Source organism: Calidris pugnax, unplaced genomic scaffold, assembly GCF_001431845.1.
Source record: "Calidris pugnax isolate Ruff unplaced genomic scaffold, ASM143184v1 scaffold757, whole genome shotgun sequence".
Classification (NCBI taxonomy): Eukaryota; Metazoa; Chordata; class Aves; order Charadriiformes; family Scolopacidae; genus Calidris; species Calidris pugnax.
This window is the reverse complement of record NW_015092182.1, coordinates 182,918-196,710: the sequence shown is the minus strand read 5'-3', so window position 1 is coordinate 196,710 and position 13,793 is coordinate 182,918. Positions and strand designations below refer to the sequence as shown.

General features: G+C 49.0%; 2 protein-coding genes across 2 annotated transcripts in view; both read right to left on the bottom strand.

The window, feature by feature from the left end:
• Positions 1-252: 252 nt before the first annotated feature.
• Positions 253-3,101, bottom strand: PRR22 (proline rich 22). The gene is made up of 3 exons (XM_014962275.1): positions 2,495-3,101; positions 2,298-2,402; positions 253-1,793 (listed from the first exon to the last, which is right to left on the bottom strand). The coding sequence occupies exons 1-3, from the start codon at positions 2,703-2,705 to the stop codon at positions 253-255; spliced, it is 1,857 nt and encodes a 618-aa protein (XP_014817761.1). The 5' UTR covers positions 2,706-3,101.
• Positions 3,102-7,890: 4,789 nt separating this feature from the next.
• Positions 7,891-13,793, bottom strand: part of NMRK2 (nicotinamide riboside kinase 2) — a 7,139-nt gene continuing 1,236 nt past the window's right edge. The window contains exons 2-8 of the mRNA XM_014962280.1: positions 13,690-13,780; positions 12,286-12,334; positions 11,917-12,088; positions 10,250-10,321; positions 8,907-9,013; positions 8,381-8,466; positions 7,891-8,276 (exon numbers count right to left, since the gene is read on the bottom strand). Of these exons, the coding sequence (XP_014817766.1) occupies positions 8,381-8,466; positions 8,907-9,013; positions 10,250-10,321; positions 11,917-12,088; positions 12,286-12,334; positions 13,690-13,780 (577 nt within the window). The 3' untranslated portion in view covers positions 7,891-8,276. The remainder of the gene's footprint in view (positions 8,277-8,380; positions 8,467-8,906; positions 9,014-10,249; positions 10,322-11,916; positions 12,089-12,285; positions 12,335-13,689; positions 13,781-13,793) is intronic.

The following is a 13,793-nucleotide window of genomic DNA, read 5'->3' as shown; positions in this document are numbered from 1 at the left end:
TCCCTTAAAGACTGCCCTCTCCCCAAATATCCCCCCCCTCAAATACATTTACTACGCCCCCCTCAAATACAACCCTCTCAACAACTGCACTCCCCTAAATACCACGCCCCCCTTCCAAAATGCTATGCCCCTCTCCCCTAAAGATGATGTCCCCCTCCCTTAAATATGATGCCCCCCACCCCGAATACACACAGCCCCTCCCAAATTTCACCCTCCCCCTCAGATACACACAACTCCCTTACCCCATCCCCATCATCTCCGTCTCTTCCTTGTGGTGGGATTCGCCCCCGGCCCCCCTGCCAGAGCCCTGCGCTTGCTGGGTGGTGGGGATGGGGGGCTGCTCCCCCGCTTTGTCCCACGCCTCTCCCCCAGGGCAGGCTGGGTCGCTGGCAGCTCCGTCCCCACATCCCCCCAGGGCTCCGGGGACTGTGCTGATGGCTCCATGACCACATCCCCCCAGGGCCCTGGGGACTGTGGCCATGGCTCCATCCCCACATCCCCCCAGGGCTCCGGGGACTGTGCTGATGGCTCCGTCCCCATGTTGCCCTGGGGCTCTGGGGTCACTGGCCATGGCTCTGTCCCCACGTCCCCCAAGGGCTCCTTGGACTTTGATGACACTTCCGTCCCCACGTCCCCCAAGGGCTCCTTGGACTCTGGTGACGGCTGCATCCCCACATCCTCCCAGAGCTCCTGGGACTCCGGCCCATTGAGGAGTTTCTCCAGGAAGCGCACAGCCTCCATGGTCTCCTCCAGAGTGTAGTTGTGACTCAAAAGCTCCTCAGGCAGCTCGACAGCATCAAAGTCGCTGGGGGAAATGGCTGTGCAGGTGTCCCCAGGCTCCGTGGGCCTGGGGCTGCTGCCAGGACTGTCCTGGCTGACACCTCCCACCTCCCCGGAGCAGTCGAAGAGCCTCAGGGCCTCCTCCAGAGGGAACTCTTGAGGCCCTTTGAGATCCCCGAGGGCTTGGCATTGGTGGACAGCAGAGGGGCTGGTGGGGACACTGGTATCCAGGGAGATGATGCTGTCCAAGGAGAGGTCAGTGTCTGAGGAGAGGTCACTGGAGGCAGGGATGTTGCTGTCTGGGCTTCTCTCCTCAGGGGTGGCCGTGCTGGAGCTCTTGGTCTCTGAAGACCATTCAAGGCTGTTCTTGTGGCCGGGGATGGAGTTTGGCAGCGTGGTGTGTGCTGGGGCCACCGCTCTGCCCTCTCCCCTGGTGGCACCAGGGTCCCCAGGCCTGGAGATGGTGGTGGCGCTGTCCTGGCTGGACCCCACTGTGTCCGTGGAGGATGCAAAGAGCCTAAAAGCCTCTTGGAGGAGCATCTCCTCAGTCACATCCACTGTGCCTGCCGGGTCCCCAGGAGCTGGTTTCTGGGGGGCAGCCAAGGGTCTGGGGGGCACGTGGCTTTGTCGGGTGCCATGGCTGCCCAGGGGTGCCCCTGTGGGGGTGGCCGTGCTGGAGATTTGGCTCCATCCAGAAGGTCCCCGGATGTGCTGGAGGCCAGGGATGGAGGTCAGCAGCAGCGCCGGGGGCGCTGCGGCCACCGCTCTGCCTTGGTAGCTGAAGGATGGGAGCTGCGTCAGCGGGGGCTGTGTGGGTGGTCCCTGGAGGATGCCGGGGGCTGCCCAGGCTGGGAGGGTCTCACAGCCCCCGAGGCCCCACAGGGCAGGGCCCGGGGGAGCAGCGGGGCCGTGGGCGAGCGTGGGGGTGGCTGGTGGAGGCTGCTTGGCGATGGTCCGCTTGACGTGGAAGAACCGGGGATCAAAGCAGGAGCCGCAGGGGGCCATCTGCAGCCCTGTGGGGGGAAAGGGAGTCGTGCTGGGCTGGGGGCAGCCTCCAGGGCACCCGCCGAGCCCAGGACACCCCTGTGGTCCCCTGTCCCTGCTCTGGGCCAGGCTCCTGGGGAGTTGGTGGCCGGGCACTCCCCGGGGTGAGCTGCTGTGCCGGGGGGGGGACAGGGCTGGAAACCAGGGAGGGGACACGCTTGTCGGGGGGAAATGGGAGAGATGGCCCCAAGGGGTGTGGAAAGTCTCTGGAAATGGGCTTTAGTGGTCAGACAAGGGTAGGGACCCTCACCTGGGCTTGCTGAACACTCCCCCCCGGTGCCAAAATTGCTGTGAGGGAAGAGGGGAGGTGGGATGGTGACGGTGAGAAGGGAGAGGGGAGGTGGGATGGTGATGGTGAGCAGGGAGAGGGGAGGTGGGATGGTGAAGGTGAGAAGGGAGAGGGGAGGTGGGATGGTGACGGTGAGCAGGGTCCTCAGGGGCTGAAGGTGGCAGAGGAGACAGGGGGTTCATACCTGGTGGTGGGGCCTGGGGGGGCCATGGGGCTGCCCCCACGGGGGGTGCCCAGGCTGCGGGGAAGGACTGCTCCTGCCCAGACACTGGAAGCAGGATGGCTGAGCCTGGAAGAGAGACAGGAGCCATGGCTGCGGTCACCTCCTGCGCTCTTGGCCCCGAGAGCGTCCCCGGGCTGTGGGTCGGGATCGGTCCCTACCTTGGGGGTAGAAGGTTTGCGGGAGCACAAAGGTGTGAAACATCTGTGGTGCTGGGGGAGTCCAGGAGCCGGTTGGTGGGAGCCAGAGTGGTGGCAGCGCCATGGTGGGTCCTCTCGCTCTCTCTGCTGCTAAGGACTCTTTGGTCGCCTGGGATGGAATGTTGGGGCTCCCTCTGGCACCCCCCCCCCACTCCCTCAGCAGCCTCCCCATCTCCTGCTGGAGGACTGGTGGGAGATAGGATGGTCTTGGCCACAGTCCTCATGAAATGGTTGAGTTTAAAATTGTCAGTGGAATGAGAAAAACATTGGGAAGAGTTGCTCCCCTGGATTTTGTAGGTGAATGCTCTATGAATGAGCTGAAGATGCCCAACCGTGAGGTGCTATTGAGCCTCCTGAGGGACCAGAGGTCTTGCAGAAGGCTCTCGAGAGGTTGGAGCAGTAAGCAATCCCCAGTGGTGTGAAGTTGAAGCAGTAACAGTGTGGGATTCCCTGGAATACCCTGTTGGTCAGTTTTGGGTCACCTGTCCTGTCCGCCTCTTCCCTACAGGTGGGACCCCTCTACGCTTCTCTGCTTCCGACCCTCCAACGGGGCAAATAACAAATTTGCCTGACCTTGGTTGTTTTAGCAATAAGTATAAGCAAGGGCCTCTCTGCATACTATTCCTTGGTATAATCAGGTCTTATCACTGTGAGAGTGAACAGTTTCTGAACAATATGCTGTTAATTTCAGAGTTTAGTGCCTTAGAAGAGGCCCAGCTGAAAAAGTAAAATTACTGAACAGAAAATTAGATATGTTTTACCTCAAACCAGGACATTCCGCCCCTTATTCCATACCATTTGCATCGTGCTCTAATTATTATCACTTCTTATCTATCAAATACATACAAATATATATATAAATAAGTCCCTTATTTATGACTTATTTGATAGGCAAAAGTTCATTGAGTTCATATAGTCCATCATTGCAGGTTTCCATCATAGTAGACTCTCAGGGTAGAAAAGACTATATGAAATTTACTGTGGTCCATATCCACAGGTAGCATGTCCATCTTGAAGAGTTTGCTGGACATCACTTGATGAAGCTAGCTCAGGTTTCATCACCACTTTTATCCTCAAAAACCACTTATTGGATAATGTTAGTATTATATAATAATTAACATCACACAGCTCAGAACTGAGTATTTCACCTGAGGTTAAATTTCCTTGAGGTACACATTGAATTTCTCCATTCTCCAGCATGACCCACCAAGTACATCCAGGTTCTTGGGCAAAAACAGTCCCACAAATGGGTTTGCCTTTGCCTGAAGTAGGAAAAACCCAAACAGTTTTCCCCAACATATTCCTTTCAGGCACCACAGGGACTTTATCCCCTTCTACATTACGTAAAAGATCTGATTGAGCAGGACCAGCTTGATTGATGGATCCCCTGGTGTTAACTAACCAGGTAGCTTGTGCTAAATGCTTGTCCCAATTTTTAAAGGTTCCACTCCCCATTGCTTTCAGGGCGGTTTTCAATAATCCATTGTATTGCTCAATTTTGCCAGAAGCTGGTGCATGATAGGGAATATGATATACCCACTCAATGCCATGTTCTTTTGCCCGAGTACTTATAAGGTTGTTTTTCAAATGAGTCCCATTGTCCAACTCAATGCTTTCTGGAGTACCATGTCGCCACAAAACCTGACTGCTATTGGTTGTACTATAGTAGGAATCACCCAACTAATGACTGATGGACTCTGATGAAAAATCAGGTACAGTGCAGCCTTGAAGAGACCAGAACTGACCTCAGCAGCTGGCGCCCAGCAATTTCAATGAGACCAACATCTTCAACCCATGGACATGAGCTACACCGGATACCTCAGCCACAAGGCCCAGAGAAAAGATACAACATGCAACAGTCCAGCCCCAACATACACCATCTTGCATGCCCTGAGAGACTGTTCTAACAGATGGAGGTTGAACTCATGGGGTAAATGAACTCAACGGACATTTTAGAGCGATGGCCTATAGACTAAGGACATTATACCTATATGTGTGTATATAAATATATATATGTCAGGAGAAACTGACAGTATACAACTGGAAACTGTAGGATCTGGGCATGGCATGAAATGGTATGGAATAAGGGGTGGATGATGTCCTGGGTCTGGCGGTGATGGGGTTAATTCTCCCCAGGACCTAGGAGGGACACAAGTATTCCATCCCATGTGAGCCATGCCCAAGGGGTAGCCGGAGCTAGCCGGGGAAGGGGAGGGGACAGGAAGTTGGGGGGAGGAAGCGGTGACCCCTGGGGGAGGAGAGCGGTCGGGGGCGTCCCGGGAGCGGTCGGCGAGCGGCGGTATCGTGATCGCAGTTGTATACCCCTCTGTTATTGTTGTTGTTATTGCTCTTTGTTCTGTTCTGTTAAAATTGCCTTTGTCTCAACCCACGAGTTTTGCCTTTTTATTCCCATCTTCCCTTCCCGGCTGCGTGGTCGTGAGGGCTCTGCTCTGTGCGAGCGGCTGCACGTGGTCCTTTGTTGCCATCTGAGGCCAAACCACGACAGGTTGTTTTTCAAATGAGTCCCATTGTCCAACTCAATGCTTTCTGGAGTACCATGTCGCCACAAAACCTGCTTTTCAAGGCCCAGGATGGTGCTCCGGGCAGCGGCATGGGGTACAGCATAGGTTTCCAACCGTCCGGTGCTTCCTTCCACCACTGTAAGCACGTACCACTTACCCTGGCGGCTTTGAGGGAGTGTGATGTAGTCTATTTGCCAAGCCTCCCCATCCTTGTATTTCAACCATCGTCCCCCATACCACAAAGGTTTTAACCTTTTTGCTTGTTTGATTTCGGCGCGTGTTTTACACTCGTGGATAACCTGTGCAATAGCGTCCATGGTTAAATCCATGGATTGACCAACCAGAACGACAGATGGCCCCTCCCTCCCTGGCCTAAGGAGAAGAGAAGAGAAGAGAAGAGAAGAGAAGAGAAGAGAAGAGAAGAGAAGAGAAGAGAAGAGAAGAGAAGAGAAGAGAAGAAGGGGGGAGGGGCGGGGGGGGCGGAATTATAAGTTTAGAAAAAAAACCAAACTACTTTAATGAAAATATAAATAAATAATGAAATGAGAAGAAGAAGAAAAGGGAAAAAAAAAATGTATACAGTATATACAAAACCGTATCAAGCTCCCAGGATGATGATCACATCACCAGCAGGCGCAGGGGAAAGTCCCAGGCTGGGACAGGAGCCGGATTCTGGATCTTGAGTCAGCAACACTCGGATCGGGATCAAAGGCAGACGAACAGATAGGGTCCTCCTTGGACGTCAGCCATTGAAGGAAGAGCGTTGACCCTTTGATCCTCTCAGCTTTTATACTGAGCATGATGTGGATGGGATGGAATACCCTGTTGGTCAGTTTTGGGTCATCTGTCCTGTCCGCCTCTTCCCTACAGGTGGGACCCCTCTACGCTTCTCTGCTTCCAACCCTCCAACGGGGCAAATAACAAATTTGCCTGACCTTGGTTGTTTTAGCAATAAGTATAAGCAAGGGCCTCTCTGCATACTATTCCTTGGTATAATCAGGTCTTATCACTGTGAGAGTGAACAGTTTCTGAACAATATGCTGTTAATTTCAGAGTTTAGTGCCTTAGAAGAGGCCCAGCTGAAAAAGTAAAATTACTGAACAGAAAATTAGATATGTTTTAACTCAAACCAGGACACCGAGTATCAGGAAAAGTTTCTTTCCCAAGGCGGGGGTCAAAGCCTGGAACAGGCGTCCTGGGCAGGTGGTTGATGCCCCAAGTGTCTCCGTGGTGAAGAGGCGTTTGGACAATGCCCTGAAGAATGCCCTTCTTGGGTGATTTGGGGTGACTTTCCTGGGGTCGGGAGGCAAAGCTGGGTTCATGAGCCCATGGCAGTGGGATCCGAGGACGGGTGGGATTGTGCCCAGGATTTTGGGGGACGGCATGGCGAGCCCTGTCCCTGCAGGAGGGGACACCGGCCAAGTTCCAGACCAGGGCCATGCAGGCCGTGTGGTGGTGTGTGTCTGTCCCACCTGGGTCCCCAAGGGCTCTCCTTGTCCCGGGGGCTCCGTGCTGCTTTGTGCGTGGGGCCGTGTGCGTGGGTCCTGCAGGGACCCCTCTGTCCTGGCTGCCCCTGGGGAAGGGGACAGGAGAGTCCCCCCCTGGCCACTGCCACCTGGCAGAGATTTGGCATTTAGACAACGCCCTTAAGCACAATGCTTTAACTTGTGCTCAGCCCTGAAGTGCTGAGGCACCTGGACTGGATGGTCATTATAGGTCTCTTCTTACTGAAATAGTCTCTTATTGTATTTTACTCTGCAGCCCGAGGTATCTGCTGGTGTCCCCAGCCCACACCAGTTCAGACATTGCCCCAAGGGAAGCTGGTGGCAGGTTGGACCCATTCGATCAATGGGGCAAAGAGATGACATTTCTCATGGCACTCACCATTGAGCTGCCCCGTTGAAGGTCACTCTTGTCCGTCACCAGCGGTGGCTCTGCCTAAAAGCACGGTGAATTGTTGTGCTAATCTTAGAGGAGGAAACTTGGGCAGAACCTTGGTCTCAAAGTACACTCATGATAAGCAGGAAAAGAAATATCTGCCCCTCAATTCTGCTGCAGGAACAATATCCCCGCCCCCTTCTCAAGCATTTTATGCCCCATAATATGATTTATTTCAATATTCTGATTGCGTTTGCTGAATTAGTTCTGTGCTCTCTTACTTGGAGAAAGAGGCTTTGCCTTATCTCATTGAAATACTGAGAAAAAGCCTATCAACAGAAAAATCAGCAAGACTGGTCCTACTGATATTTTATTTGTAGTGTTGCTCAAAAGGGAGGGCACAGAATCATCCCCTGAGAAACCCCACCGATTTGCCTCCTGGATTTTATATTCAAAGATCCAGCCATTTCCACCTCCTGAAGCAGAGCGAGCTGGAGATTTCAGCACCCAAAAACATCCTTGTTTGGATTGTAAAAGGTAGAGAGAGGTTTCTATCCAACCCTCTCACCTTGGGAGCACTTGACTGCTGTGTGAAACGGGCCATAGGATCTTCACCTGCTGATTTGCTTTGAGCACAAAGTGAGAATTGCCCCCAGGCTGACATGAAACTAGTTCCTGACCAGCACTTCAAAAACATCTGAAGTGCCTTTGGGCTCCCACAATCACCTCCCAGACCTTCCCACTCACTGGAATGCCTGAACCCGGTTTCCAGATCAGCGCTACCGCTGAAATCAAAGCAGCCACACGCAAAATGAGGTTTGAGGCTGCAATTTGCAGTCTGAAAATGAAATTTCAAATGTCTTATGAAAAAGCAGGGGCTGTTGGTGTGTTTGGGGGGAGTTTTGTGCCTATTTCTACCACAGTGAAGGCGACTGACTTTAAAATGGGACCTCAAAAAACGATTTTAAATTGCTTTTTACTGAGTTGAAGAGATGACATTACAAACAAGCCATAAACATAAAGACTTGGCATCTGCAGAAGCACATAAGCAGAAGAGTCAGCTGTTTTCCCAACGCAGCTCTACTTGTTCCATTATAAAAGTGCATTTTCAACTTCTGTTTAAGCCAGTGGAATATAAAATAAGAAAAATTAAAAAAAAGAAAAGAAAAATCCTGTCCATCACAGAGCTGTGAATAAGTTATCTTCATTTTTTTTTCCCAATTATATACAAAAGGTACTTTCCAGAGGACAGCATAAGAAGAGTTTAGACAAATAAATCCTCATTCTGACTTAAGTACTATTTACATCATTCTGTACAGGGGTCTTTGAGGTCTTCTGAGACCCTGAAAAGCAAGAAGGGAGAGTGTGACTACCCAAGGTTTAAGAGGGTTGTTTCCAGCCGTCAGTCCCTCCTGTCTCAGCCCCACAGAAGCAGGGATGCATTTACCTATAAGCAATTTAACAGCTTGTTCTGAATGTCTTCAAAGACTTGATTGTAGAGCTCATCTCTAGACTTCAGTCCGTCTAAATAAACTGAAAGAAAGAGGTGGCGATTTCAGTCTGAAGGTTTCTAATCAGAATAAAATTTCTGTAGATTAGTTTTAAAATATTTCATAGATTAGTCTTAAAATATTTCATACTCTATTGACCCAAATGACAACTTGCTTTCCAATTGGAAAAAACAGAACCATTCTGAAAAAATATGGCTACAAGGTGTCTTACCCATTACAGAGAAGAATTTTTCTTATTTTTCTTTCAGCCCCTATAAGTACTTATAATGACAAAGAGGGAAGAAGGTCTTAGCTGTAAAACTGCATATATTTATCTGGACAGAAAGCAGGTCAGGATTACAACTTGGTCTTAAAAATAGTGTCTTGCATCATTACAGTTGAAGTTTCCTTGAATTAAATTACTGACTTCCTTGCATTCCAAAGCACAATGCCAAAAGGCGTTTGTAATTCAGGGAGTCTCACCGACATCGACGCCACCATCCTCCATTTCTTTCCTGTGTTTCAAGTACATGGGCCAGACGTGTCCATCAAAGAGCCCTGGGGGGTCAGGGACAGTGTAGTTTCGCGTACTGCAAACACCAACACGGAAATGAAATGAATGTCAGGACTAATGGGACACACGGCCTCTGGCATGTTGCTACAGCCCAAAGCTCTTCTGACAACTGCTCAGATGTGTTTATATAAAGTTCTCACAGTCCAGTTTCTCATCAATATTTCTCTCATTGATATTTCTCTGTGCTTTGTGACAGGTTTATTTAAGCACCCAGAGCGAACACAGAAGCTACAGGCAGCTGATGAAGGCAGAGCAAGCAGCTTCTGAGAGGGTTTTCCTGATGCTCATGGAGAGAAGCACCCAACAACTCTGTTCCTTTAGTGCTTATCTCCATAAACCCCCCCAAAAGGCAGCCACCAGATCCAAAACTTCAGAAAACACCATGCAAAGGTCTCTTTCTCCAATTATATTAACATTTGGGGGCCGACCTGCTGGAGAGCAGCTCTGAGGAAAAAAACATGGGAGTCCTGGTGGACAACAGGATGCCCATGAGCCAGCAATGGGCCCTTGTGGCCAAGAAGGCCAATGGCATCCTGGGGGGCATCAGGAAGAGTGTGACCAGCAGGTGGAGGGAGGTCATCCTGCCCCTCTGCTCTGCCCTGGGGAGGCCCCATCTGGAGCACTGGGATCAGTTCTGGGCTCCCCAGTTCAAGAAGGACAGGGAACTGCTGGAGAGGATACAGAAGAGGGCTACAAACATGAGAGGCCTGGAGCATCTCTCTTGCGAGGACAGACTGAGAGACTTGGGTCTTTTTAGTCTGGAGAAGAGAAGACTGAGGGGGGATCTGATCAACACCTATAAATACTCAAAGGGTGGGTGTCAGGAGGATGGGGCCAGTCTTTTTTCAGTGGTGCCCAGTGACAGGACAAGAGGAAACAGGCACAAACTTGAACGTGGGAAGTGCCATCTCAACATGAGGAGGAACTTCTTTCCTGTGAGGGTGGCAGAGCCCTGGAAAAGGCTGCCCAGAGAGGTGGTGGAGTCTCTTTCTCTGGAGACATTCCAAACCCCCCTGAACATGTTCCTGTGGGACCTGCTCTGAGTGACCCTGCTCTGGCAGGGTGTTGGAAGAGATGATCCCCAGATGTCCCTGGAGACCAACCCTATATCATTCTGAGATTAACTGTAATTCCAATTAGCGACACCAGTATATCCCATTAATAGCAGCAGGGAGGTAGCCTGAAAGCTTGCCTCTAGTAGAGAGTCTTTATTGGAAAGAAGGATTAGACTTGCATCAAAAAATCTTCTTACCTTCTCCTCCTTTTGCACTCGTTGTAGGGAACTGCCAGGTAGTAGCGAATGTCAAACAGGTCTATCAGTGGTCTAGGGTAGGGCAGGAAGAAAGAACGCATCTATTTAATTTTTCTGACAAAATGTTAAAACACCCCAGCAAGTCATAATGATCTTTCTCCCTCGCTTTTACTTGTGCCTATTGTGTACAACAAAAATGTGTTTTCATTAAGACACAAGCTGATGTATGAAAGGTTTATTAGTAGCTATAAAATACAGAGAATGCTGTTTTCTGAAGGTCAGAATGGTATGGCAGGTACTTTTTCCACCCAAATACCAGCTATTATTTACTGTGGAGGATCAGACACTGGGCTGGGAAGACCTGGGGTGTTAACCCTGACTTTTTCTAGATCCTTTCAAATTCTGCTCTCAGCAGACCAGAGCTGCAATCCATCAATGTGATGTGAACTGACTTATCCAACTGTCCAGCCCATTCTGCTGCATCAAGCTGTCAAAACATGCATGGGCACAGATTCAGTACAAGGCAACTCATCAGCTCGGGTTCCTTTCCAGAACCATAAGTAGTTAGCTCTACTCTGTCACACTCTGATTAGGCTGAAGAAAATCAAGCCAGAAAAATCCTTACAGCAAGTCTAATTTGAAGCTGGTGGGACTGACAGACTCCGAAAAGCCTGCTGAGGGTTGCAGAAATGCTTTATATAGTATGAACCCTGCAAGCTCCAGGTCTGTGGAGGAAATAACTCCCTCTGGGTTAAGGAGAGGCTCCAGTTAATGAGACGAAGCTCCAGAGGTATTTGTAACCTTCAGGAAAGACCCCAAGAGTTGCCTCCCCGGAACCAGGCCAAGAACAGCCGGCAGGCTGCCAGCACAGCCTCCAGTTGGCCATTCTCAGTGTGGCTACTCCAGGACTACCATTTCACATTTTCCATTCAGTTTGGGAAGCTGGGATGGTGCTGCCTGTCTTATGGCACAGCTTATAAACAACTCCTTTTTTTTGCTAAGTGTCATGCACAGCTTGTTCTCCTGAGAGTTTTGTAAAAAAAAACTATAGTTTGGAGCCAAGAATCTTTTGCTCGTCATGTTTTTAGCATGCGATTTTCTGACGTTTATATATTTAGCTATTGGAAAATTTCTCTCTTTGCTGCCAGGCTCCCCATCTTCCTGCCAAGCATTTTTTCCCCATATTAAAAAAAGAAAAAAGTTTATCTTTGCTCCAATGTACAATTAATTACTAAGCTCAACGTAGTCAATGTTAAAGCAGCATGCATATCACATGAGATAACTATTCCCAAATTCCAGGCAAGACTCCAAGCAGCAAACGCAGACAGGTTTTCTTCTTTTTCTCATCAACAACCTTCTTAGGTCAAGGTTTAGGCACCGTGGTGGGAGCCGGAGCCTTCACGCTTGGCTCTGTATTTACCAGTTCTGATCTAAAGCTCCCCGTGCCCTAAATGAGAACTTCCTACATTACCTTGAGAAAGTCATCTTGTACACCTCACTTTTACCAGCATTTACTGGTAAATTTTGTATTTAACACAAGAAATTCCTATGCATGATACCTCAAAACAAGGCAGGAAGAGTATATTAGTAAAAAGGAGGATTTATCCCTGGCAGTAGTGATCTAGCATTCTTCCCTGGCAAACCAGTAATAGTTCCCCAAACCTTACTTGTAATTATAAAGCAGGAAGCCTTCAATGACCAATATATGGATATCTTTGGAGGTTGGCTCTTTAGAGCCAGGCATAACGTTCACCCCATGGGAACGGGCAAACTTCACCGGGTTCTCAATCCAGGCCCGCACCGTGCTCACCATTGCCTCCATATCCAATGAGTCCAACACTAGTTAGAAGAAAGGGGGTGGGTGGGAAAAAGGTACACAATCAAATACCACGAAGCACACAGGTTTGAGAGTATAATATAGAATGAACTTGTAAAATGGAAGTTACATAAAATTACTATTAAATCTTTTAATAATTAAAAAGAAATACTTAGAAAAAATATACATTACTGCATCCTATAGCGAACACTGCTCTTACCATCCCATTGTTTAAAGCCGTCTTCCCCGACTTCTATTTGATCTTGTGGCTGAAATATAGTGAGCAATAAAACATTGCTGCAAACTCAGCGTGATCAGTTACCTAAGATCCGACCACAACTTGGACACTACTGCAATACACAACAAAGCAAGTGTTCACTTACAACAATTACAGACCCTAAAACTTAAGTTCCCAACCTTTCACCAACCCCAAGAACTTTGAAAAGTTTTCTTGGCTCATTCAAGCCATTTTGGACAATGAGTTATGAGGTTAATATTTCAATGTGGTGTTATTAACCAAAATACTACAGGCCCTTGCTTATAAATCAACATATAAGAACTTAAAATGCAAACACAGTGTTAAGTTACTGCTAAAATTTACACATTCAAAAATAGCTATCTTAACTCCTATTGGCTCTAATAAAAATGCAAATCAGTGTAGCACAAATGTAAATGCTTTACTTGCACTAGCATTTGTGAGCTAAACACACTAGTGAGCAGTTCTAGATCTTTATGGAAAATCCCTCCTCTATTTTAAGGGCTCGTATCTGACCAAATTTGTGCACAAGGCTTCTGGCAAAGAAGTGCTTCCCAAATGAGCGCCCCATTTCATTTTGTGTGGCACGTGCTCCTGCAGTGGCAGGACAAACTGATGGCACAGCTGCCGATGCTGGAGCACCTCCTGTGTCGGGGACACACACCATAAAACCACTTCAAGTGTGTTGCCACATCTCTGAGACTTCCACCTATGGCAGGGACCAGAGATATTGTGCTTTCTTTTGAAACGGGAGCAGCCTACAGGGTTTCAATATCATGGTTCTGATGGGGACCACTTCCCTGCTCCAGTCCCACATCAGCAGAGGTCTCCTGCAGTCAAATTTAACAGTCTTTTAATTTGGTTTGATACAGAGCTGTTAAAGCTCCCCAAATCAACTTCCCTTCTGCATTTAAAGCACTGTAGTGCTGCTTAAATGCCCAAATATTATTCACAAGCAACACTCTTACATCAATAAAATAAAGAGGAAAGCCCAACATGGGAAAAAAAAAAGGTTTCTGCCGAGTACAGTAAAGAAGCTCCAACTTAGTTCAGTTGTTTGACATCAAGCTAAAGCTGTTGTTAAAACTAAAGGAAGCTTTTGCTGCCATTGTTCTGTGCTCGGCTGTGCCAAGCTCTGCTTCTGGAGAAACTGGTATTTGTAAAGATCAGTATTTCCTCATCTGCCCGAATTAACTACAAAAATCATGTATATATATAAAAATAAGTAAATCAGAAAATATGCTACTCCTAAGCTGTCAAAACTTACCTGAAGATCACACACAAGTATATGAAACCTACAGGGGGCCCTGCTACAGCTCTCACTACATACCCGAGCAGCAGCGGCGGGGGGAGGGAAGCTCAGCTTACCTTGAAGAAGTCATCCTGATGGACCACGCAGCAGTTGGGGAGCGCCTTGATGATTCGGTTGGTCAAGGTGGTCTTGCCACCGTTGGTGACGCTGTACGGAGAGG

Excerpts from the sequence above, each read along its gene's own strand:
- PRR22 (XM_014962275.1), bottom strand. The coding sequence starts at position 2,705 with ATGGGGAGGCTGCTGAGGGAGTGGGGGGGGGGTGCCAGAGGGAGCCCC. Across the intron at positions 2,403-2,494 it reads GCAAACCTTCTACCCCCAAG|GCTCAGCCATCCTGCTTCCA; the intron begins GTAGGGACCGAT and ends TCTCTCTTCCAG. Across the intron at positions 1,794-2,297 it reads CCCCCAGGCCCCACCACCAG|GGCTGCAGATGGCCCCCTGC; the intron begins GTATGAACCCCC and ends TTCCCCCCACAG.